Source organism: Eschrichtius robustus, chromosome 9 (genome assembly GCF_028021215.1).
Source record: "Eschrichtius robustus isolate mEscRob2 chromosome 9, mEscRob2.pri, whole genome shotgun sequence".
Taxonomy (NCBI): domain Eukaryota; kingdom Metazoa; phylum Chordata; class Mammalia; order Artiodactyla; family Eschrichtiidae; genus Eschrichtius; species Eschrichtius robustus.
This window is the reverse complement of record NC_090832.1, coordinates 58,660,690-58,685,728: the sequence shown is the minus strand read 5'-3', so window position 1 is coordinate 58,685,728 and position 25,039 is coordinate 58,660,690. Positions and strand designations below refer to the sequence as shown.

Here is a 25,039-nt window from a genome sequence, read left to right as displayed (position 1 = left end):
ACACATTCATTTTATAAACTAATTTCACACTTGGCTTCCACAGATTACCAAATTTAATTTCACACTCAACTATAATTTAAGGGAGTTTGTTTCCTTAAGAAGAAAATTTACTTTACATGGGAGCTAGTCTAGTAGAAAAAATATGATAAATAAATTTTAGCAATGGCTATACTTCACCATATTACCTAAAAATTTCAAGGTATATGTTTCATTAGTTGAATGCCATTTATGGCATTAAATGGAATTATCGTTATAGTTAGTTGACATTTCTGAAAATGACAAACCCTAATAAGTATTTTATGAATATGATTTGAATCTATGGGCTACAATTGATTTTTAATTTCTCAGGGCTTGACCAAATAGTTTCATTTATTTTATTATAGTCCCTAAGAAAAAGAATTTCTTGAAGACCAGAGAAGTATTTTACTCACCTGTGTCTTCTGCATAAAAACATCACCATTTTGTGTTTAATTTACCACTTACAAAAAGCTATCAAGGAAAATAATTCTAAGTTTACAAAGATGTAGTCTTTCTTGATATGCTTTTCTAGAAAAATTGTATAAAACAGCCTTGCTTTTTATTGTAAGTCAGAGAAATTACTACTACCATTTTGGAAAATATTTAGTCCTGGTCTTAGAAGAAGGCAAATGGTAGGTTGATTAATATAGAGAAATGTATTCACCTTTAAGTTACTGTATTTTATATATCAGAAATCTAGGCTATAATAAGAAGACTAAGTTTGTAGTTAAAAAGACCTGCGTTTGAATACTAGCTCCAAAAGTTAGTACTTGAATGACCTTTGGTCAGTTACCTATGTCTCTGAGGACAATAATATCTCCTTAGTAGCAGTACTGAGAGAATATACAAAAAGCACCCAGCAGGTTTACATGTCCTCAGTCCACTGCTACTATTACTATCTTCGTACATTAGACTATTCCATCATAGATACTGGTGACCCATGACTAAGACCTAATTATTTAAACCATGCCATCATAGTAGGTAATGAGGATTGAAACTGAGATATATTTCCTTTGGAGATATTTCTAATATCATAATTCATTTCCTAATCTTTTTCACTTTCTTGTAATTATGCTACTAGAAACCAGCATCTTATCTTTCATGATTTTTTTCTAACTTCCAACTAGATCTTTTAAACCTTACCTAACCTTCTGAACCCAGATTTACCACCTTCATGAACAAAGCCCTTCCTGATAAGCTGGGGCCAAAAGGATTTTCTCCTTCTACTGAATCCTTCTTTAGAACTTATTACTCACCAACATTATTGCACTGTGTTTTTGTGTCTTTTTCTCCCCTTTTGGACTATATACTCCTTAACAGAGGAAACTGCATACTGAGTGTGTTTTTCATCCTCTAAAAAGACTTCTAAATAACATGAATAGAATATAAGTGAAATTTCTGTAATATTTCAGTTCAAATATTTCACTTATTCATTTATTTAATAGTTATATCCCACCTACTTTCAAAAATTGTTTGAGTCAACTTTAATGGTGAGAAGGGATACAGAAGTAGGAAAGTATTGAATGACAGAGCAACAATTAAAAATGCGGTGAAAACAGCAAAGCCTCATTTGATTTTTTGACACACAGACTCTTAAGAATGTTCATCCTCTTTACCAGTTAAGATGTTATCTAGGCTTCCAGGGTCTGCTATTTAAATCTTAACGCAATAATGGTGACTATACAAGTCACCTGTGAAACTGTTCTCTCATAGGTGACATTAATTTCTTATCTACGGAGTCTTATTAGTGAAAGTGTTATGTTTGTACCTCCAAGAAAAGGAAATAATTTTCTTTTTTAGCAGTCTATTAAAATGTCAAGGTTTATCTTGACTGCGGCTTTTTAATGTAAATGTTTGAGCCTAACTGAATTCCTAACACGTGATGTCACTCAGAATTCTGATAGGGTCCAGTAAAATTTGGCCTGTAAAGACATACTTCTCCTGAAAATGAAAGGTATAACAAAAATATTATTTTACACAATGGCAGAAAGATGGTCAACATAAGTTATTGTGATAATTTTATTTTAAGATCTTAAAGTATAGGGACTAAACTCATATGTGCTTGCTCTTCTCCAGAGTATTTACTGGAAGGTTTTATGTGTAAAGCTAACCTATAACTGTTTGTGAATTGTTGTTATGGTTGAAAATTCTAGAATAAAAACAATAAAAGTAATCTTGAGTAAAAAAAAAAAAAATCTTAACACAAACACACATCACACATGAAATAAACTATAATATTGTAGCTCAATTTAAGCAATCATATTTTCTATAACAAAGTTAATCAAATGATCTAAGACAGAAGAGCATTATTAACCTTATAAAAACTTTATAAAATACTTCATAATAAACTTTATAAAAGTGCAGTACAAATATAGTTGTTGTTATTGCTATTTCTGTTTCCCTCGTTTGTATAGCTTTGGTTAGATTTCTGTCCTATAATTTATAATGATTTAAACGTATAGTCTTTAAGCAATGAGTTCTTATCAGTTATCATTTGCATTCTATATTGTTCTGAACTAATCAATAATATTGCCATTCCAACTCTTGTGTCTTATGACTGCATATGAAATAAAATGTATTATTAAATATCATGAAATAGTAATCAACTCAAACTTTATTTTTCTTGGTCATTCTTGAAGCTGGTGATTCTATTCCAACCTTTAACTCATTAGATCTTACCTCTGCATTTAGGTTATCTGCAAGGCTTTCCAGAAACTGACTCTCAATTGGGTTTTGTTGAGTGAGTAAAGAGAGGTAATGGCTGAGTTTATCATGGGTTGTTATGATGATTCCTTCTCCAAATTTGTCAAATTGTGGTCTTCCAGCTCGACCAAATATCTGCATGACATCTAAAATTCCAAGGTCAACAAAGGAGCCTCTTTTTGCAGCATATATTTGTGTTCCCTAGATGAGGAAAAGTTAATAAAAATTTACATAAACACACACAAATATAATCCTGATGAGCTGAATACTGAAATTAGGCAAATATGGCAAGATCTCAAAAGTGTACTTTAACTAATCCTTTCATCATCTGTGATAGCGTTAAATTTTCATAATATAAACTAGATTCTTTTGGAGAATATAATTCTGACCTTATATAAATAACATTCAAAGTCACTGAAGCAGCCAAATCACAATATTTTCAAATAAATCAATCCACACGTTTGTTTTAAGATACCACAAATCCATGCGCAAAGGAAGGTAAGCTCTCACCTTAATAATAACAGCATGAGCAGGAAGATTGACACCCCAGGCTAATGTAGCTGTACAGACTAGGACTTTGATATGCCCATTAAAAAACAAGCTTTCAACCAAATTTCTGTCCTGCCGAAGCATTCCTGCATGATGAATACTAAAACCATCTGGAAATAATTCTCGTACTTGTTTATTTCTTGACTTTTGCACCTAGAGTAGATATCAACAAAACATAAAAGTGTTATTTAGCATTTAAAAGCAATTGTTATTTATCGTCTCTTGAATGAGTTTATCAAAGAGAGCACAGAATTATTTTTAAGCAACTTAAGGTCTTACTAAGTCTTAGTATATAATGCTTTATACAAAATCATTAAAAATTATATTTCCTCTATCTTAAAAAATAGGTAACCCTGAACATGGCACAAAATCCAAAAGGAAAGAAGTTAAAAGCAAGTGTCTCTTTCACTCAGGTGTCCTCTTCTTGCAATCAATCAGTATTACCTGTTTCCTATCCTTCCAAAAAACCTCTACTAAAAATAAGCATAAATCTCAGTGGCTTCCAACTCATTCAGAGTAAAGGCCAGAGTCTGTAGGATGCAAGATCTACAGAAATCATTCCCATTCCTGAACCTCACTTACTTACTCAGGCCAGACACAAGAGCTGGCTTTTTCTCTAAGTGCCCCACAACCTTTTTTTTTTTTTTTTGACAAATCCACACCTGCCTCAGGGTCTTTACACTTTCTGTTCCAGACCCACTGCCTTGGGAGCCTTTCCCCCTTACTGAGATGCCCCTGGTTCCGCGGGGCATGCGCTCCTTCTCATAGTAATGAGCCAATAAACCCAACTGTGCTTCCCCGACACCTGTGTTCTTGCTGATCTCTGACAGGAGGGCACCGGCCACCTGTCTTAGCTCCTCAACTTTACATCTGCCCTGAATATTCTAACTTCGCTTCTGAGGTCTGTTCTTTGGCTTGGTCTGACCTCAGATGTGGGATATGGTCCACTTATCTGCAATCTGTATAAGTGCCACAGCAGATCTTAACAAAATTCACTGACGACTCACTGTACAACGGGGAAATTTTTTCTGCAAAATTAAAGACTACGGATTAACAAAAGTGTTCATATAGTCAAAGCTTCTGTTTGGGCATCACATCCTGTGCTTATTTGCTACTGCTCTGAAAATTTCATGATCAACATCTTGATAGCTTCTTTTGAAACAGCGTTTTCCATAGTTTTCACGTAAGGGGCACTACACTGGCAGGGAATGGGGTTCTAGCACAGTCACACTGATTATCTCTAAGGTCACTTAAAATTTTAAACTTCTAAATTAATAATAATTAACTGAGAAAATGATCTAAGAAAACTGCACTCCATGAAATCTGCTACAGATATAAAATGGAAGGGAAAACATTAACAAACCCCACCATCTAGTGGCCGGCCAAGTAAATAACAACTTAGAATTTTGAGCCTTGTTGAGTCCCAAGCAAAATACACATATACACAAAAACATTATCTTCATTAAGTTTCAAGGGGAGGGTATTATTTCATTTTTGTGCCGTGTGGTCAGCCTCTTAGAAATAATTGTATAAATACACTTTATTATTAACTACATTTGGATCATATTGCCTTAACTTCCATCTTTTCAGACGTGTTTTATTGTCAGTCTCACAAATACGGGCTCCACGTTATGGAGTATTTGCCAGTATATAACAGAGCTCCCTCGTGGGGTCAAGGTAGAAGAAGGAAAAACACTTCACCTACTTCATTTCTTCGCTAATATTCATGAGTGAACATTCAGAGCTAACAGAGGAAACTGAAAAATACTGCCTGGAGACAGTCACAAAAAAATCATGCTGCTGGATGGCTCTTTGTTTTGGGTGAATCTGCTGTCCATGGACCCCTGGCACTGGAATATCCTGATGTGCTTGTTATAAATGCAGATTCTCAGTCAACATCCAGTTGAGGTAAGACTTGGCTTGTGACACCAATGACACAGTAAGAAGCTGAACGCAGGAAATATGTAACTGCGGTGAAAAATATTCTTATAAGGTAGCAGGTAGATCATGGGGTGCTGACACATCACCTCCAACTCTGACCAGGTGGGTTCAACCAGCTTGTTCTCTGTAAGCAACCAAGAAGTACCAGGGGTCACTTCGCCTTTGTCTCTATTCCTGCTCATATTCTGTGCATTGCTTTTTTATTGATTCATTAGAGACATGAAGTGACAACAATCTTAAAATAAGACTGGGTTGTTCATTCTCAACTGTCTTTGAATCTGTATCTGCCATTTGTGATCTAGCCTAGTTCACAGGACAAATAAACAAGAAATCCTGGGGAGGAGGCCCAGGAATGAGTGCGTTTTAAAATCTTATTTAAAAAATTATCGTACAGTAAAATTCTCTTTCCACTTTGGTGTACAGTCCTACGAATTTTGGCATATGTTCAAATTGTGTAACCACCATAATAATCAGGATACAAAACAGTTCCTTTACCCTCCTTAAATTCTCTTGTTATTCCTTTATAGTAAAACCCTCCCCACTTACAACTCTTGGCACCCCCTGATCTGTTCCCCATCCCTAACTTATAGGATGGAGTAAAGTTGTGCTCTCAGAAAACATCATACCTGAAATACTTATATAACTAAATAAGAATATAATAAATAAGTAAATCAAGCATCTAATTCAGAAATTTATAAAAATAAAAAATATAACAAAGCCAAGGGAAAACGGAGAAATGCCCTAATAAAGTTAAAATAGAATCTGATTTTTAAGATGTGAAATTGATAAGTAAACATAAAAACTCTAATTTTAAAAGAAAAAAATAAAAATAGACAACGTCTATTACTGGGCAGCAGGAGTTGGCAAATTATGTGCCAACTGCCTGTTTTGTAAATAAAGTTTTATTGAAACACAGCCATATCAGTTTGTTTACATATTGTCTATGGCTGATTTTGAGCTACAATAGGGGAGTTGAGGAGTGTGACAGACACCATATGTTCGCAGGCTTAAAATATTTACTGTCTAGCCTTTAAGTAAAAGGAGATACACAGTGGAAAACAAGCACAACAGCACAAGCACAAAGACACAAAATTAGTAATGTGAAAAAGAAGTGTTCAGAAATACATCACAATTTTAAAGAATGAGAAGAGTATTCTGAAAAATTCAATACATTCCATTATTAAAAATGTTTGGAACAGATGATTTTCTAGGAAAATGTTACTAACATTTATATTAAAAGTGATAGAAAATTATAATAAAAGCAATGGAAGAAAATGTAAAGGCTATCTAATATCTAGGCTTTCATACTTTTTAAAGACAAATTAATTCTGATGTTACTAAGAGGTCCTAGAGCACAGAAATAGAAGTCTAAAAATTAATCTTACAGAGGCAGTGTAATAGCACTGATATTAAAACCTGACAAAGCAGCAGAAAACAGAATACAATACAGAAATCTCTCTTAAGAATATTAATCCAAATAGTAAAGAGTTTTAGAAAACAGAATTCACCAGTGCATTAAAACAATATACCACAACAAAGTAAATTAAACCCCAGAATGCAAGGGCACTATACCTATAAATATATTAACATATTTATTAATAAGTCAAAGGAGAAAAAACATATGATCATCTCCAGGCACTGAAATCTCACAAAAGACCACATTCAATCTCGATGAGCAGAGGTGACAAAACATCGATTTCAAACCACACTGAATCATAAAACATTAGGCGTATATCAATTAAAGTTAGGAACAAGGCAAAGGTGTTTACAATCAGCTTACCAATGTCCTAGACAATGGAATTAGACATGAGAAGATAATAAAAAGTAGAAATGCTGGAACGGAAGCGGTCAAAGCAATTATTAGTTGCAGATAAAATAAACATTTATTTAGAAAACTGAGGATTAATTAAAAACTACTGGGCTTCCCTGGTGGCGCAGTGGTTGAGAATCTGCCTGCCAATGCAGGGCACACGGGTTCGAGCCCTGGTCTGGGAAGATCCCACATGCCGCGGAGCAACTGGGTCCGTGAGCCACAATTACTGAGCCTGCGCGTCTGGAGCCTGTGCTCCGCAACAAGAGAGGCCGCGATAGTGAGAGGCCCGCGCACCGCGATGAAGAGTGGCCCCCGCTTGCCGCAACTAGAGAAAGCCCTCGCACAGAAACGAAGACCCAACACAGCCATAAATAAATAAATAAATAAATAAATAATTAAAAAGAATTAAATCTTAAAAAAAAAAAAACTACTAAAATAATGATTGATTTCAGAAAGGTGACAGTCCCCAAATCAATATTTTAAAAAAGTCTTTCTGTATATATACAATAACTTGTTAGAAAATAAAAGGGAAGAAAATAGCACATTTATAAAAGCGGTCAAAAACAGAAAAAACAAGAAATGGGTAGCACCTACATGAAGAAAAAGCATTATTATACTGCCGAAGGACATTCAAGAAATGAAATGATATGCTTTGCTTTTGAGATGGGAAAACTTGATTTGGTAAAAATACCAATTCTCACTAACTTAATCTGTAAATCAATGCATTAACTCAACTAAAAGATAAACATTACTTCTTGGAAGTGATACTAAAGTTCATCCTTCAAAGTAAACCTGTATATCCAGGAAAAATTCTAAAATTGAAGAATAATCAGGATGCTTATCCCAATCACGTATCAAAAATATTAAAAAAACAAATAAGTATTGTAAAGCAATTACACTCCAATAAAGATGTTAAAAAAAACAAAGAAGTAAAATAGTTTGATACCAGAGAAGAGACAATAAGATCAAGGAAATAGAAGACAAAGTTCAGAAACTGACTCAGGCAAATGTGAGAATTTTGTATGTTATATTAAACTTTAAAAACAACAGAATAAACAGGAAGTATTCAGAAATGCATTTGCCGGGGGAGGTCATCAAGAAGATGTGACCACCAGCTTGACCCACAGGCTGGGCCCAGGCAATCAGAGGCTCCTCATCCCTTCTCCCGTCCTTGGAATGTGCACTCTGCTTGCCTTCACTTAGAGGCTGCCCAAGGACACAGCCCTTAGACAGAAATGCGGTGCTGTCTGTGCACATGACTAAACCCCGTTAAAGCCTCTATATAAACTTTTAAGATTGTGGCAGGTGGGTGCGGAGATTTACTTGTATGTAAGTCCCCTCAATTATTAAACCTGCCACCCACCAATCTGGAGTGGTCTGTCTCTTTCTTAAGTCTTTCCTTGTCCTCTGTGTTTTGGGGCCGGTTTCACATTACACCCAGAAAGGTCCCGAGGAGACTGCAAACCAACACCATTACTATATGCAATAAGTTCTAGACGGATCAAAGATTTACTAATGAAAATTTAAAACTTAACTTAAAAAGGGCTGGAGGAAATCATGATGAAGTGAGTGTGATCTTTATAAGCAAGACAAAGCCCAAATACTGTAAATAAACTGAAAAAAATCTCATTATGGTAAAAATATTCATAAATTAATAAAAATAAAAATCAAAGATTAAGTAGGAAAAATGTTTGTAACACATATAACAGTACATGCAATTTATAGAAAAAGAAGTTCAAATGGCAAATATGAAAAACGCTCAGCTTCACTCATAAAGAAATGCCAGTCAAAATAATAATGAAGTACCATTTTTGGCCTATTAATCTGTCATAATCTCAAAAACTCTAACGCTGTTCAGTGCTGGCAAAGTTAGGCGGGAGGAAGTTACTGTCCCAGGAAATGTAAGTTGGAACAATCTCTTCAGTGGGCAGCTCAGGACCACTCATTCACCAAAATTTTAAATGCATGTACCGTGTTGATAACTAAATTCCACTGCCAGGAATTTTCCCAGTGGACATCACTGCAAGTGCCAAGAGTGTGAGCGAGAATGTGTACTGCAGCACTGTTTACAATGCGACATAATTAGAAACAACAAAAGTATCCATCGAGACAGACTGGGTAAATGAATTAAGATAATGTCCACACTGGGGCCTACTACGCAGTTGTTAAAAGAATGAATCAGATCTTTCAGGGTTGATCTGGAAAGATTTCCATGATGTATTACTAAGTGAAAAAAGTATGAGACATAAAAGTGTGCCTAACACGATCCAATTTTTTCATACTGAAACTCACATGCAGACACACACAATGGCAGTTTGTATAAAACCTTCCCTTGAAAGAAACATAAATGGAAGAAGGTTTTTAATAGGAGTTTTATTTGGAGAAATCAATGGAGAAAGATGGTTAAGACCATGAGTTACGGAGCTAAACTTATTACAAGATGCCTGCTGCTTCCTCAACTATCAGAACAGTTGTTGTTTTCCACCTGATTTTTCAGGGTGAGCTCTACCTGGAGTCCGGGTTTTGCTAGCCTCAGAAGGACTGGAGGGGAATAATTCACCCTGTTCACATTGTCTGAACAGAGCATCGGATTCTCCGAGAAAGCCATTTGAGATCCAATACTATACTCACTGGATAAAGTATCTCTATACATGGAAATTCAGCACAAAAGAACACCAGCTGTGAAAGGTAAAGGGAGTCAGGTGTGTAGTAGAAGAATTGTGTAAACTTGTTTTCCTCAGTCTTTATATTTCCACTTGTCACAAGTGAACTTCCCATACAGGGCTTTATTGTCAGTAAAATTAGAATAGAACGGACAACTGCTAAGACTCCATTAGCAGCCAGAGGATACTAAATTTTTTTCCCCTAGTGAAAGCATGCCCCAAGCTTCCTTCCATGACTTTACATATCTTTTTCCTACCTATGACACAGAAAATCAGTATGAGTACTTTTTGAAATGTAACCACTTCCCAAAGTTGACTTCCAAACTAACACAAATACATGATTAAAGAACGAAGACTGACAGCAAGTAACTGAAGATATTAAAAGAAAACAAATTAGGTTTTTTTCCTCCATAAGACAAAAAAATATACAGAAGTAACACAAGACCTTCAGCTCAGTTACAAACCCTGCACGAAACAACAATAAGAAATGGCATAAATAATTTAGTGACCATTGTAAGCCTTCTGAGGTAATTTATCTTGGTAAGGTATGCTTTAATGTGGATTATTTCAAATCCATTAAGAAGAAATAACAGTCATTATAAAAACTAAAATTTAACCAGAAGGAGGCAAATAGTTTCTCCCAAATGATACCATTCTTTTTTCACAATTACTAGTGAGTATGCCTTATCAATATTGGAAAAAATATTATAGACTCTTCATCTTTGGTATGTGCAATTTTTATCATTCAATAAAGTTATAAAGTTAATCAGTGGACCTGCTTACATTGTTAGGAGCATAAACCAATACCTGGCTTACCTTTTGACAAGGGAGTTTAGAGATCTAAGGAATATCATCTTTCCCCACCCTTTCTCTTTCTCTCTTTCAAAGCTCTTATTCTACTTTAAACCCTTAACACCGAGACATCTGAAATCGCTCCTCTGGCGTCCACACCAAGAGAGCCAAGAACGGCAATGCTCTGTCTTCCACGAGTCTTTCAGAAGGAAACACATCATACCTCCCACCCTGTTCTCAGGATAAGGCCTATTAGCTGGCTGTTCACACGATCAACAAAATCTAGCTATGATCAGAACTTCTGAGGATCATGTTAAAATTTTAGGGTCTTAGTTCCAGATACTCTGATTCTGACAGCTGGCATGGAAACAGGCAATGGGGAACCAATGCCCTATTATACTATTTTTCCCATAATACTTGGTATTTCTTCGCTCTTGAGTCAGTTCCCTACTTCCTCTACTATTTCTCCACCTTAGGGTATGAAATTCTTCACTCTATTCTCCGGAATTGCCACTCAGTAATAAGCAAACTATATCAACCTCATCTCCCACCCTGCCTTAACTGAAACTTGACTCTTTTCCATGGACTCTTGTTTTCCATGCATATCTTTCAAGTGGTGGGGGATGATCGCTCTCTTCCCTCTCACCATTTCCAGGTCAGCCTGTACTAACTTTTAACAAAAACCTCTGTTCCTTTAAGGTTCAGTACATCTGCTATGTCACCTGTTACCCTACCTTATCCAATGAAGACTCCATACGTATGGCTCCTAGTCTGTCTATCCCATTTCCTATCATGATCCTTGGTGACAGTATTTTCCATGTGGACATCTAAAACCCTCGCTCTTCAATTCCTTGACACCCTCATTTCCACTGACATCTCCTCTGTCCCATCTTAGCCATACCAACGATTGTATTCTAGGCCTGTCATCAACCCACAACTGTACTACTTCCAAAACCAAAATCGCTAGTACAAACACCTCAATTTCTGACCAAAGGTTCCTGTATGTCAAGCATGCCCAGCTAACTTTTTCTAAGCTCTTTCTTTATCATTAATGATACTTCCAGATCACAATTCCTCTACTTTCTTAATATTCATCAGCAGCACGCCCTCTCCATCCCTGCCCCAGTCTTTATTCTGGTTCTTTCTCCAGTGCAGATAACACAGTCCAAGATTTTAATCACATTCCTGCCAATTTCTTAAACTCATCTCCCCTTTTGCCATATAAGACTGGCAGAATGTCAAACTCAGATGACCCAAGGTAGCTAATGCTTAAGAAAAATTATATACAAGGGCAACTGGAGACCACTCTAAATCCATGATCACAATCTCAACAAGCCCTTAACATTGGACAGCAATTCTGTGATGTCTTTATGGTCAGTTTGTTGTCGCATGTCTAACAATGTCTACATTACACATTGATTGGCTCTCCACAAACTTCTCACCACCTTGTTATCCTTGACTCTTAGAGAATGACCTTAACAACTACTTCACAAGGAAAATACAATACATCAGAGGAAGCTCCCTTATCTTCCTGCCATACACCTAAAACCTATTTGCATCAGAACCCATCTTTCTAACTTTCTCTTCTGTTTTAACAGTAGTGCCCTAACTCCTATCTAAGGAAAATCTCTACTTCTTCTTTGGATCCCATGCCTCTTGAAAATTCTCAGGACTCTAATAGGTTATCTGTGGTCTCTTTCCTTTCCTATATGAACAATCAATCAATTTCAATCCTTTTTCACTCTCTCTCGAATAGTTTCCATAGAATATAAGCATATCACTTCCACCTTGAAAAGAAAAATAGTTTGTCTACCTTTCTGAGTACTATTTCATATTTTCTAGATACTATCCATTTTCCTTTTGTATATAAATTAAGTTCTCAAAATTGATGTTTACACTTTAATCTACATTCATCAGCCAGCTTAATCTAATTTTTGCTCTCCACTCTGGGGGTGAAAAGGCCCTGAATAAGGTCACCAATATCCTCCACGTGGCTAAGTACAGTGTATTTTGCAGCCCTCACATTACTTGACCACTCAGTGCAGCAGTCAGTATAGATGATCTCTTTCTTCTCTTTGAAATGCTCTTTTCCTCGGCCTCTATGACATTTACTCCGGGGTATACTCCAGTGTTTGGAGGCTCCTCTGCTGGCTCATTCTCCTCTAATTAAATATCAGAATTCCTCAAGACTTGGTCTTAGGCTCTTTTACCACTCATATCCACTCCCATGGTTTTCCCACTCCAAAACAGACTGAGCTTCTGATACGTTAGACTTACATATCCATCCAGATGCTTACTCTACATCTCGAAGTGTCCCAGGCACCTCATCTCAGCACGTCCAAATGGACCCTTCCCTCCAAAGTAATCCTTCTCTACTACTCTTTTTCCTCATAAATGACCCAACTAACCACTCAACAATATTAAGCCAGACATCTTTTAGAAGCCAGAAAACTTCCAGATCTCTCTTCCTCAACCCTTCATACCCCATTAACTACCAAGTCAATCAGTTCTATTTCCTAAATATGCCCCAATGAATCCACATCTCTAACTGGTATTCCCATTCTCTCCTGCCCTGCCTGTGTGTAGTGATCTTTCTTAAAAGCACAACCCTGTTAGGAAAATTACTTGTTTTGTGTGCTCAAATTGTCATTTTATTTTTATATTATTAGTTGAGGGGAATATAGTTAATGACATGCCACTCCCTTCCTCAAACTTCCCTAATCATAACCCATTTCTTTTAAGATAAAATACCTAATCTGTAACATGATAAACAAGGCCCTCACAATCTGGTCCTTGCCTACAACATTAGACTCATGCTATAAACGTGGCATCTACCACTCCCCATCATTCTCTACGTTTCTTAGTCACTCTGATTTTATCCACATCCTTCAATGTGCTATTGCTTTTCTGGTGTCAGAGACTTTTCCTAGAACATTCTTCTGCTGTCCTTTGCTTTGTGTACATATCTCACCTTAAATGTCACTGTGTTAGCTAAGCGTCCTCCCAATTTTACTTTCTTTTAGCACTTAATCCCTCTTTATTATTTAATACAACGTAATTAAAATCAATTATTTAATTAGTTGTTAATCTGTTCAGCCAGAACATAAGCTCCATAAAAATAAATGGGCAGCTACTTTTTTTCTTCCAAAATATATTTCCATTCCCAATTAACGCAAAGAATGTTAATCAGCATGCAAGCCCCACCTCCTTCAATGAGGCCTTCTTGTATTGCATGAGCCAGAAGGTAAAATCTGTACTTCCCAGATCTCTTGTAGTCAGGGTATTGGATACAAAAATCCATTCTGCTTATTAAATGCACTCATGCAAGATCTAGGCAATGGAAGTGAAGAGGAAACCATTTTCTGCTGTTTTCTTTTGCTGGCAAGCAAAATCTTGGAGAAATGAGGCTTAAAAGTTATAATGGATGTACTATATATTCAAAATTTGGTTTTCCAGCATGTTCGTGAATGATGAAAGGTATCTAGTAGCAGGTGTAGCTTCTGCATGCTGGATCACCACCATGGTATGGCTGCTGGTTCTTAAACTCAACAGTTCCAGTGGTAGTTGCCTGACTTCTACTCCTCCAATCTTACCAACATTGTAGGAATTACCTAACTTCTTTTCACAAAATTATTTTCTATTTAAAATATACGTACAATGGTTTGTTTCCTTTAATGAATCCTGATTGCTACAACACAACTTTCTCAATCCACTTTAAACAGGTTGACAGCAGAGTTTATCTATCTTGATACCTATTGATCTACCATAGTGACTGGTAGGTAGCTCAGTAAATATTCACTGAGTGACTACCACTAAAAACAGTTTGAGGTTCATGTGTATACAGTCAATTCACAATGACACAGACTAGCCTAATTCCCATAACCAATTTCCATATGTCATTCTAGCTTTGCGAATTATGTACTTTAACTGGGGAGAAAGAAGTACTGTGTCCCCTGTTCCATGTTATAACCCTTGAAAGATGGTCTTGGTTCCCATATGAGCTACCCTGGTATTAACTACAACCCAATTATACAGACACAAGTTAGCATTCTAGAGAGAGCACCCTAATCAGTAGAAGAGAAATCTCCTCTAAAATTTTATTCTTCATACCCATTTGGCCATTTTAAAATAAATGCTGAAATAAAAAATTAAAAAAAAATCACTGTGAAATGTGATTTTGATCTTTAAATTTTATCAATACAAATCTCTGTACCATTAGGGATTAGAAATCTTTACTTATATAATCTATATGCTTTTAAAATGGTTTTCCTACTAAAGTATTTTCAAATGAGAGAGCAACAATATTCTAATATACATACTTTTCCAAAACAGCAAGGTTCTTTAACAAGATGTATAAACTTGTTTTAAGAAATTTATTGTACGTTTCTAAAATACATCTTAAAGCATAGGAAGAAAAATAGCTGCAATCAAGGCTACTTAAATAAAGATAAAATTCCAATGCTACTTTCTGTGTTTCTTAAAAAGGGTCTCACTAAAGAAGCTCCTTGACATGGGTCATGGTAATAATTTTTTGAAAATCACACCTAAAGCACAAGCAACAAAATAAAAAATAAACAAGGGGGACTACATCAAACTAAAAAGCTTTCACCCAGCAAAAGAAATCGACAAAGTAAAAAGACAACCTATAGAATGGGAAAAAATATTTGCAAACCATATATCTGATAAGGGGTTAATAACCAAAGTATATAAAGAACTCATTAAACTCAATAGCAAATAACCAAATAATCTAATTAAAAATGGGCAAAGGGCCTAAGGAGACATTTTTCCAAAGAAGATGGCCATGGCCAACAGGCACATAAAAAGAAGCTCAACATCACTAGTCAGTCTTTGGGGAAATGCAAATTAAAAGCACGATGACATATCATCTCACACTCGTCAGAATGTCAGAATGGCTGTCATCAAAAAGAGAAGAGATAACAAATGCCAGTGAAGATGTGGAGAAAAGGGAACTCTTGTGAACTCACTGTTGGTGGGAATGTAAATTGGTACAGTCACTATGAAAAACAGTATGGAGGTTCATAAAAAATTAAAAATAGAACTACCATATGATCCAGCAATTCCACTTCTGGGAAGATATCCAAAGGAAACAGAAACAGTTGGAAAGATACCTAAACCCCCATGTTCATAGCAGCATTATTTACAATAGCCAAGACACGGAAATGACCTAAGTATCCAGCAATGAATGAATGAATAACAAATTTGTGATACAAACACACACACACACACACACACACATGCACACACAGTGGATTATTATTCAGCCATCCATAAAAAAATGAGGAAATCCTACCATTTGCTACAATACGCATGGGCCTTCAAGGTTTGCCTGGGTTCAAAATCTTTATTCTAAAGAGCCTATTTCCCTTTGAAAATGAAAAAATCCAGTTAAACACTCAAATCTATTTTTTATTAATTTTCTTTCATTTTACTTAAAAAAAATAATATACTTATAACATTCTTTCTATGTGGTTACAAACAGACAGTAGAATTAATATATTAGCCTCCTAAAGGAAAGGAGGTTGATATGCCTGAGGAAAGAATAAACTCTGAGACAACAGTTTACACTTATTTAAAGTAAAAAAACAAGAGAAAGGGAAAGGGGGCTCTTAGGTACCTGCTACTCTCTTCAGCTAACAGATATCATCTATTCCAGGAAAAGGAAATTCTAATTTTATTTGGTTATACTGACACTGGAAAGCTGCTAAACCAGAAATAATTAAAGCTATCAATATTAAGTATCAGGTTACTTACATCAAAGCCAAATTCCTATAATTCAGGCAAAGGCTAAAGCTAACCTATGAAAGCAGGCAATGGTTGGTAGATCTAGATAATAATAAAAAGTCATAAAATGATACTTTAAGGTAGCTTGAGGGTACATATTATTACTCGATTTTTCCTAGTGTTCTGATTTGTTTAACAGATATTCCTAATCACTACATTCATGAGGCTTGCTGCATGATAGACCATATCTACCTATAAGGAAAACTTTTAATATCACTAATATATGTAAAAAATCAAACAACATCAGTGCCTATTAATCAGAGAAATACTGTACAGGGTGGGTGGGAATATCCATCCTAGTACTAGAATATTTAAAGCCTGTTAAAAGTTTTGTCCCTAAAGGAAAGAATTTATTTGACTGAGATGGAGAATGAAACAGAATCTGAAGATTCTAATTGGAATAATTCATTCAACTTAAAATTAAAATTATAATTAAAAACAACGGGAACTTCCCTGGTGGTCCGGTGGTAAAGAATCCGCCTTCCAATGCAGGGAACGCGGGTTCAATCCCTGATTGGGGAACTAAGATCCCACATGCCACAGGGCAACTAAGCCCACACGCCATAACTACTGAGCTCACGTGTCTCAACTAGAGCCCACGTGCCGCAAACTACAGAGCCCATGCGCTCTGGAACACGGGCGCCACAACTACAGAGCCCACCTGCCCTGGAACCTGCGTGCCACAACTAGAGAGAAGCCCGCATGCCACAACGAAAGATCCCGCATGCCTCAACAAAGATCCTGCGTGGTGCAACTAAGACCCGACGCAGCCAAAAATAAAATAAATCTTAAAACAAACAAACAAATAATGGCTTAATAATGAAAATGTCTGTATCCCTAATGATATATTTCTACGTATAAATGCAAGCTGCTACTATTCCCTAAGGTATGTTCTATCTTACAGAAAACAGTGGTTTCTTAAGAGAGTTTCTTTGTCGGAGAAGGCGAAAAGTAATATGCAAAGTAAAGTTCTAGAAGTAGATTTCCAGAATATCATATGCAATGTTTTATCACTCTTCAGCTAGTTTCCAAAATAATTTCATATATCATTTCATTTGTTTCTCATAGTAAACTACTAGAATAGGTGTTATTTACCCCATTATTACTCCATTTGATAGAAGAAAAAGTACCTTTAAGAAATGTTTAGGTGTTTAAGGCCACAGGGCTTCTAGAGGTGAAGTCACAGCCAGAGCTTTTTGCTAATGTGTCCTCTTACTTTGGGCCTCGTTTGTAATTCCTCAGACACTCCCTTCCCCGGGGAGAACTGCAAGCTCCATCTCTGTAGCTTAATCTACCCTTGGGGTATTTCACTTTCCTTTCCCTATTTTCCTGTTTCAGTGGACAATTTGGAAATATAGTTGCTTTTTCAGCTGGGAGTAAATTTGATATCAAAGATAGGAATGGTACGAGGGGTCGTGAAGTATAACCGTTACTTACTGGAAAGAAATGACTCATCTTCAGCTGTGGCTAAGGCACAGACACAGCCTCAGTATGTACACACACTGCCCTCCCCACCCTGCCCCACACACACAGAGAAAAAGAATCCTTAATGGAGTTTTATTTATTATTTATACAAATAAAGTTACAGTGTGTTGAATAAAACTGTGAAGAAACGCTTTTAAAAACCATACTTGCTGAGTCAGGAATTGAGATGGTTACTTTAAACACTTAGGGATAAAGGATCACTGTGGCACGGTAGGGATTTAGTTGTATTTCCATTAACAGGAGTCAGGAGGCTAAATTTCTATGTACCACCATAGCAAACTTACCTTCTAATTTTATTTTAATGTTCTGAGTACTTAATTTCCTATTTTTCAAAAACATCAGAAGAAATATCTCCTGCCATCATCGTAATAGCATCCTTAGAATTGCTAGTAAGTTAATACCATTCAAGTTTAAAAGGCACTTCAAGAAATAGGAACAAACATTCAACTTTAGATTTAGAAGAATAATCTAAAATTCTGGAGCTTCAAGAAAACATCCAGAAAGATTACCTTATCTTTTGTTGTAAATAATTTTCACTGTGGAGGGGCCTACTGTTTTGAATCTCTCTCTTTCGGAGAAATGAGGGATATAGCTGAGCTGAAGAAATGTTCTTCCATTTTATTAAAGGAAAAAAAAAAAAAGACTCAAAGCTCTAAAGGCTTTAGAAAGTCACAGGTTGGATATGTTCTGTTTGCTTTTGAACAAACAGGATGCACTGTAGTGAAAAGGGTAGACTTTGGAGTCAGTCTGGTTCAAATCATAGCTTCACTTATTACATGGGAGTCTCTGGGAAAATTATTCTCTTTTCTCAGTTTCCTTATCTGTAAAATGGGGATAAGAATCTTTAAAGGACAGAATAGTGGTAGAGATCAAATGAGAAAACTAAAGTGAGAACATCTCTTAATAATGTCTGCCTCCAAGAAACAAAGGCAAAAAAAAAAAAGTAATTTTGGGGTACCTACTATCAGCCAAATGCTATATTAAAGAGTATAATGGTGAATAGGACAGCGTTCCTTGAAAACATGTACTTATTAATAATGTCTGTGGAATCCATTCTTGTTAAAAAAAACCAATAATAACAGGTGGGTCAGGATAAAAATCAAGTATAATGAAAATATCAAAAAAAAAAAAAGGTATAATAAAATGACTAGGGACTTTCAAGTCTCCACGTTTTTTTTCAGCACAGTGATCTGTCATTATACGTTTGGTGACATGGTCTTAAATAAATATCATTTGAAAATTCCTCTACATAAATTATTTCTATATGCTTTAGAGTATTTCATGCTATATTTGAATAACTTATACACAAATGCCATATCAAGAGATAATAATAGTACAAACCTACATCATAGGTTGTTGTGAACATTGAATGAGTTATAGAAAGCAATGAAAACAATGCCTGGCCCAAGTAAACTCTGATAAATATTGAATATTATTATTATAACAATGAAACAATAAACCTGCATGATTTAGAATAGCAATAACTCTCAGAACTGAGAGGTATAAAATAACCAGAAATCCACAAGGTGGCTCTCAAGGCTTGGCTTTTAAACACAATAGAGCTGCTTTGTATTTCCAAAGAAATGAAACAAGACCTTTCATAATTCACCATTATGAATGCCGACCTGACTTTTCAAAGACTCTCATAAATTCATAATTAATAAATAACTGGAAGAATACAAAGCTGCATAATAAGTGGTATGTAATAGAAAACTTTATAAAGCAAAAAAAAGAAAAAAAATGAATAAATTTTGTAGTTACACTGAAAGAGAATCTGACATTCAAAACAACCTGCATCAGATTATCAGTCAGAATTTAAAATATCAATATAAAATGGTGAAATTTAGAGCACAATCCTAATAACTAAATATATTTTACTAAGATGGTAAATGTGAAGGTGCAGAGCACAATGCCTGGCAGCTGTTCAGCAAATATCAGTTAAATCTTAAGTTATGCATATAAAATACTTTGAAGATACTATCATTTTATGCCTATAGTTTTTTTATTTAAAAATTTATTTTTATAGCTTTAAATCAGGGCAAAATTTTCTGCAAAGGGACAGAGTACTTTAGGCTTTGTGAGCCATATAATCCCGGCAGCAAGTACTCAATTCTTCCCTTGTGTGTAAAAAAGCAGCCATAGAAGACAAAGGAAGGGCTCTGACTGTTTTCTAATAAAACTAATTACAAAAACAGGTTGCCACCTTTGGCCCTCGGGCTGTAGTTTGCCCACTCTTGATCTAAATCATTACTTGATACAATTAAATAAAACCTTTTATAAATCTTAGAATACTATCGATACTCAAATTACCTAGAGATGTGCCTCTCAAACTGTAATGTGCATAAATCATTTGGGGATCAAGTTGAAATGCAGATTATGATGTGGTAAGTCTCAGGTGAGGCCTGAGGTTCTGTGTTTCTAATGAGGACCCAGACTTTCTAGGTCCTTTGAGCATATAATGAGTGGCAAGGCAGCTGTTCTGAACCTTTTTGGTCTCAAACTTTCACTCTCAAAAAGAGCTTCTGTTTATGTAAATTACATCTGTCCATGTTAACCTTAGAAATTAAAAAAAAAATTATCTATTATATCTTTAAAAGAACAATAATCCATTAGATGTTAATGTATTTTATAAAATGTAACTGTATTTTATGCTTTAACTATGGGACTAAACACTACAATTATAATCATATAGAAAAAAGTGATAATTGGACACAACATGCATTTGGATCCTTTGAAAGTCAAGAAAAAAGTCAAAATTATAACATGATAAATCTGTAAAATTAACTTACTGGAAACTGGAAACCATGGCTCTTTCATATATAAAATATCTGGTATATCTGGCACATTATGTGCTTTAGTTCTTGTATTGTGCTGTCATTTGTTCCCTACCTGTTTTTCTGCATGTCCATATTCAGGTCCTTGAGTAGGTAAAAAGTAGGAAATCTGGCCATTATTCTTGGCTCTTTCTATTAGAGACATAGCCGTTCTTACTGTGGCATTTCGAGCATGTACAAACACCATCACCTAAAATAAAGGAAAGCAGTTTATTTAATACTCAAATTCATTAAAAGATGGCTTAATACTAGTCTGGAAGTCACCCTATATAAATGACTATTAATTTTTCAAAATAAACCCCCAGTTTATGAATACTTCAACGTTTGCTTATTTTAGAACAAAGTATATATAGGATAAAGGCAAGTTAAGTAAAATTCAATAACATAGCTTTGTTTATTATTAGCCTATAATTGGCAGAAGTCAGAATGAAATTAATGGATTATATAAAATGTGGAACTTAATTTGTGCATTTCTCTTCTGAAGACATGATTCATTAGCACAATCATATCTTACGAGGACAGAGTATAATAGAGCCTTATTTCGCCACAGTCAATGAAATTGCCAGTATCATAAAGATGTTTAAAGAAACTGGAAACAATAAAGACCACTCTTCCTTGGACAAAATCATGTCTAAGAACAACCATTCAGAATAGAGTTTAGGGGACTGCTGGAGATGCAAAAGCTTCTAGAGAGGTACTTGGAATTTTCTGTTGTGGCAGACCTTCCTGCGGAATTATTCACAAAGCGACTGTGGAAATCTGAATTAGGGGGAAGGTGAGTGTCTGGATGCTTTGTCAAGAAGAAGTGGAAAAAAAGTCCTTCCAGGGACAGTAGTCAGGAAGAATGTGAAGGCAAATGAAGAGAATAAAATCAGGAAGTGACTAGCAGTCTGCCTTTGCTGCCTCTCAGGGCCTGCCTTCTCTCCTCTGTGATGTTTCTTCTTTGGCTTCCACCTCCCTGTCCCCTCCCTCCAAAGCTCAGCCCCAGCCTTCCCAAAGAGCCATAACTAATTCCTAATTCTTGCCTGTCTTCCCAGTGTCTCTCCATGTTCTTCTGTCAATTGTTTTCCCAGAAGCTGGAACTTTGGTGTTATTTGCAGGTTACACACTTAGAAGGACACACAACATTGTTTTTAGTCAGGGAATTAATAGGTTCATGAGAGTTGACCTGAGTAAGAGAAGATCATTTTGAGGACAAACAAAAGTGAAAAAGGGAAGGAGGCCTGGGCTTTGACCAGAAAGGAGACAGAATGACAAAGATCTAGAGCACATGCTGTATAATTAACCCACAGTAATCTTATAATTAGCCCACAGTAAACTTGCCAAAGGCAATGTTCCACATATAGGATCTGATAAAATTCATAGTAGAGTAAAACCTCAGATAACCATCATTCAAGAAACTGGAATACTTAACTAATATTCTTTTAGGGTGTATTCAAAGTAAAGGAGAGAAAATAATCTGGAGAAGACCAGAAGTTCCTCAATGAAAATCTCCCAAAGTGTTTAGAGAAAGTAAAACAAGCACTGCAAGTCATCTGGAGAAATTTAACATAAGTTAATCACAGCCTTCAAGGACATAAAGCTTGAGACTTCACACTTTATCAGAGCTCTAACTTATTTTCTGATACCAATGTGATTTGAAAAGAAATATGATCAAAAGAATATTTTCTAAAGAGTACGCTACTAAAATTTATTTCAGAAAGTTTCGTGGATACTTAGAAAATTTTTTGTTTTCCGTATTTTCAACCTCCCACCCCTGCCAAAAACCAAATCTGCTTTTCACAGGCTCTCTAGCTTTCTGGGGAATCATCTTTACCTCACAGGATGTCAAGAGACTGCCATTTAAGTTCACTGTGATGATATTTTCATAATTCCTGACATCAGCTATTTAATACTAAGTTAGATGGAAGATTCTATTAACCATAATGCCTTGCTGAAGCTTCACCAATTCAGAATCTGTCAAATTCTACCATCCTGTCTTTCTACAAGGTAGGGACATTTCAACTACGAGTTTCTTTTTAAAGGGGAAGGCAGATTATTTTCTTTTATATAAAAATAAATTTGATCACACACAAAACCTCATTTACCCCCAACATTAAATTCTAAGAAAAATCTCAATTAAAATGAAGTTACTTATTATTTTATTAATTTATTCATTCATTCAAACGTTTCTGAGCATGCAGTCACTACCAAGCCCTGAGAAAACTGCTGTGAAAAAGAGAGACAAGGTCCCTGCCCTCATGGAGATGGGAATCTTGTATGATGGATTAAATACGCACAAAATAACTTTTACTTAAAATATATTTATTGGACATGTGTGTGTGTAAAATACTGTTAGCAGGAGAGATATGAAATGGATAAGACATGGTCCCTTCTTCTATACAATTTAAGGAGGGAGATAAAACTAGACATAATTTAGGGAGTTGATCCAAAACACGGATGGAGTGCGGATAACACAGGAATGCTAAACATGGAGACAGCTGGTCTCCTTCATTCATCCGTGCCACGACATTTACACATACCTCCTGCATGCCAAACGGTGGCCAAAGCACCGGGGATACCATGATGAACATGTTCCAAGGCACCAAATTGGAACTCTACTGTTACGGCAAGAGAGAATCACTAGGAATCAGCCCTAGCTGGCTGTAGAAGCAGGATGCAGTCTGCATGGAGGAGGCTACATACACTAGTCTAGAGTATTTATCCTTGGTAATTTTAGTGTGTTACCTTGAAGAAGTACGTTTTCGTTCAAAGTTTCTTACACTGAGGCCCAGGGACCACTTCATCAGAATTACTGCTAGGGCTTGTTGAAATAGATTTCTGAGTCCTCCCCTAAAACCAACGGAGTAAAAATATCTAGCAGTGGGGTCTAAAAATTGAATTATTAACGACTGTTGAGATCTCCACTGTACTACTGTGTGAAATTAGGTAATGGTTACCACCAGGTTAGTTTTCTTCTTCTAAGTTAAAAGAAGTTCAGAAGGAAACATAAATAAAACATATATAATACCACCACTACAAAGATTCCCTAATAACCCATCTTTATTTACCTATACATACGAAACATCAGGGATTATTAAGATATTTTATATAACCACTATAGCCCCAAGATCATTCTCCAGATGGGCTAGGGTTTTATAATACAACCAGATTTCTATTCTCCATAATTCAAATGCCACATTATGTAAATCCCGTTAAAATAACAGATATGGAGAACATAAGGGAAAATAAAATATGACCCTAAATCTTCATTAATTATTTAAGTCTGACTTGTCAACTTATCACTTTGCAAATTATTTTCTACTGCAGCCAAGAGAAATATTAGTTACAACTAAAGTAGCAATTTCTTTTTATTAAAGAATCCATCATGTCTTGTTCAGTAAAATAAACTCTTTTTCTTATTAAGAATTTTCTGTCTAGAGGCTCCAACAGAGGCCATTACAAGGTTTTGGGTCTCTATAAACATACTTGATTTTATGGTTTGTTAATTTGGTTAATTAATTTAAATAGACTCATATAAAAATTATAACAGAGAGGACAACACTGTTTCATATGGCAGAAATAACTCGGAATTAATCTTAGAAATGCTGTTGGTAACCAAACAGCAGTTAAATGGGCGTGTGTCTAAAATAAGATTAGAACAGTAGATTCAGCTCAATAATGTTGGTAAATTTTGACTGTTTTGTAAAACTGTTTATATTTTTACTCGAGGTTTGTTAGGTTAATGCAATTAAAAATATTTTATACACTTATTTTTGGTTTAAAAAGCATTTAGTTAAAAAATGTATGATGGAATCAGTCCTGGACTGGGAAAGAAAGTATGAGAATCTGAGTTCTGGTCCTGTTATTTGACTTATCAAAGAAAGTGTCCTTCAAATGAGATGCTGATTAAAATTAATGAAAAGTAAAAGCTCAGATAATGATCATTCAGAAAACCAAAATGCCAAAGTAACTGATATTGTTTCAGTGTGTTCAAAGGAGAGAAGGACACATTATTTTAAAAAGACCAAAAATTCTACTTTGAAATATTGTTAAATAGCAGTGTGATTTAGAACAAATTATTTAACCTTTTTGATCTTTATTTCCTCTAGTACATAGATAGTTACTAGAGTCATAGGATTACGATAAGGATTAAAGGGTATCGTGTAAGTGAAACACTGCATTTAGTAAAACAACAGCTCTCAAATTTTAGAATGCATCAAAATCACCTGGCAGGCTTGTTACAAACTGCTGCTCCTTCCCTCTACCCCCTTTCTAATTAAGTAGGTCTGAGGCAAGACAATAATTTGCATTTCTAACAAGTTCAAAGGAGATGCTAAAACTCTTTGTACAGGAACTTGGAGACTTCCAGAGCTGGTAAGTATTAACGCCATGATAAGGGTAATAAACATTAAGAAAATTAACTTGACCTAAAAGACTAAGTGGTTAGATCAGTGAAT

At 35.5% G+C, this 25,039-nt stretch overlaps 1 protein-coding gene across 2 annotated transcripts in view; it reads right to left on the bottom strand.

The window, feature by feature from the left end:
* Nucleotides 1-25,039, bottom strand: part of ASCC3 (activating signal cointegrator 1 complex subunit 3) — a 338,689-nt gene that overhangs the window by 140,644 nt on the left and 173,006 nt on the right. For both annotated transcript variants that reach the window (XM_068551389.1, XM_068551390.1), the window contains 3 exons: nt 20,656-20,790; nt 3,232-3,423; nt 2,698-2,922 (listed from right to left, as the gene is read on the bottom strand). In XM_068551389.1, the coding sequence (XP_068407490.1) occupies nt 2,698-2,922; nt 3,232-3,423; nt 20,656-20,790 (552 nt within the window). The remainder of the gene's footprint in view (nt 1-2,697; nt 2,923-3,231; nt 3,424-20,655; nt 20,791-25,039) is intronic.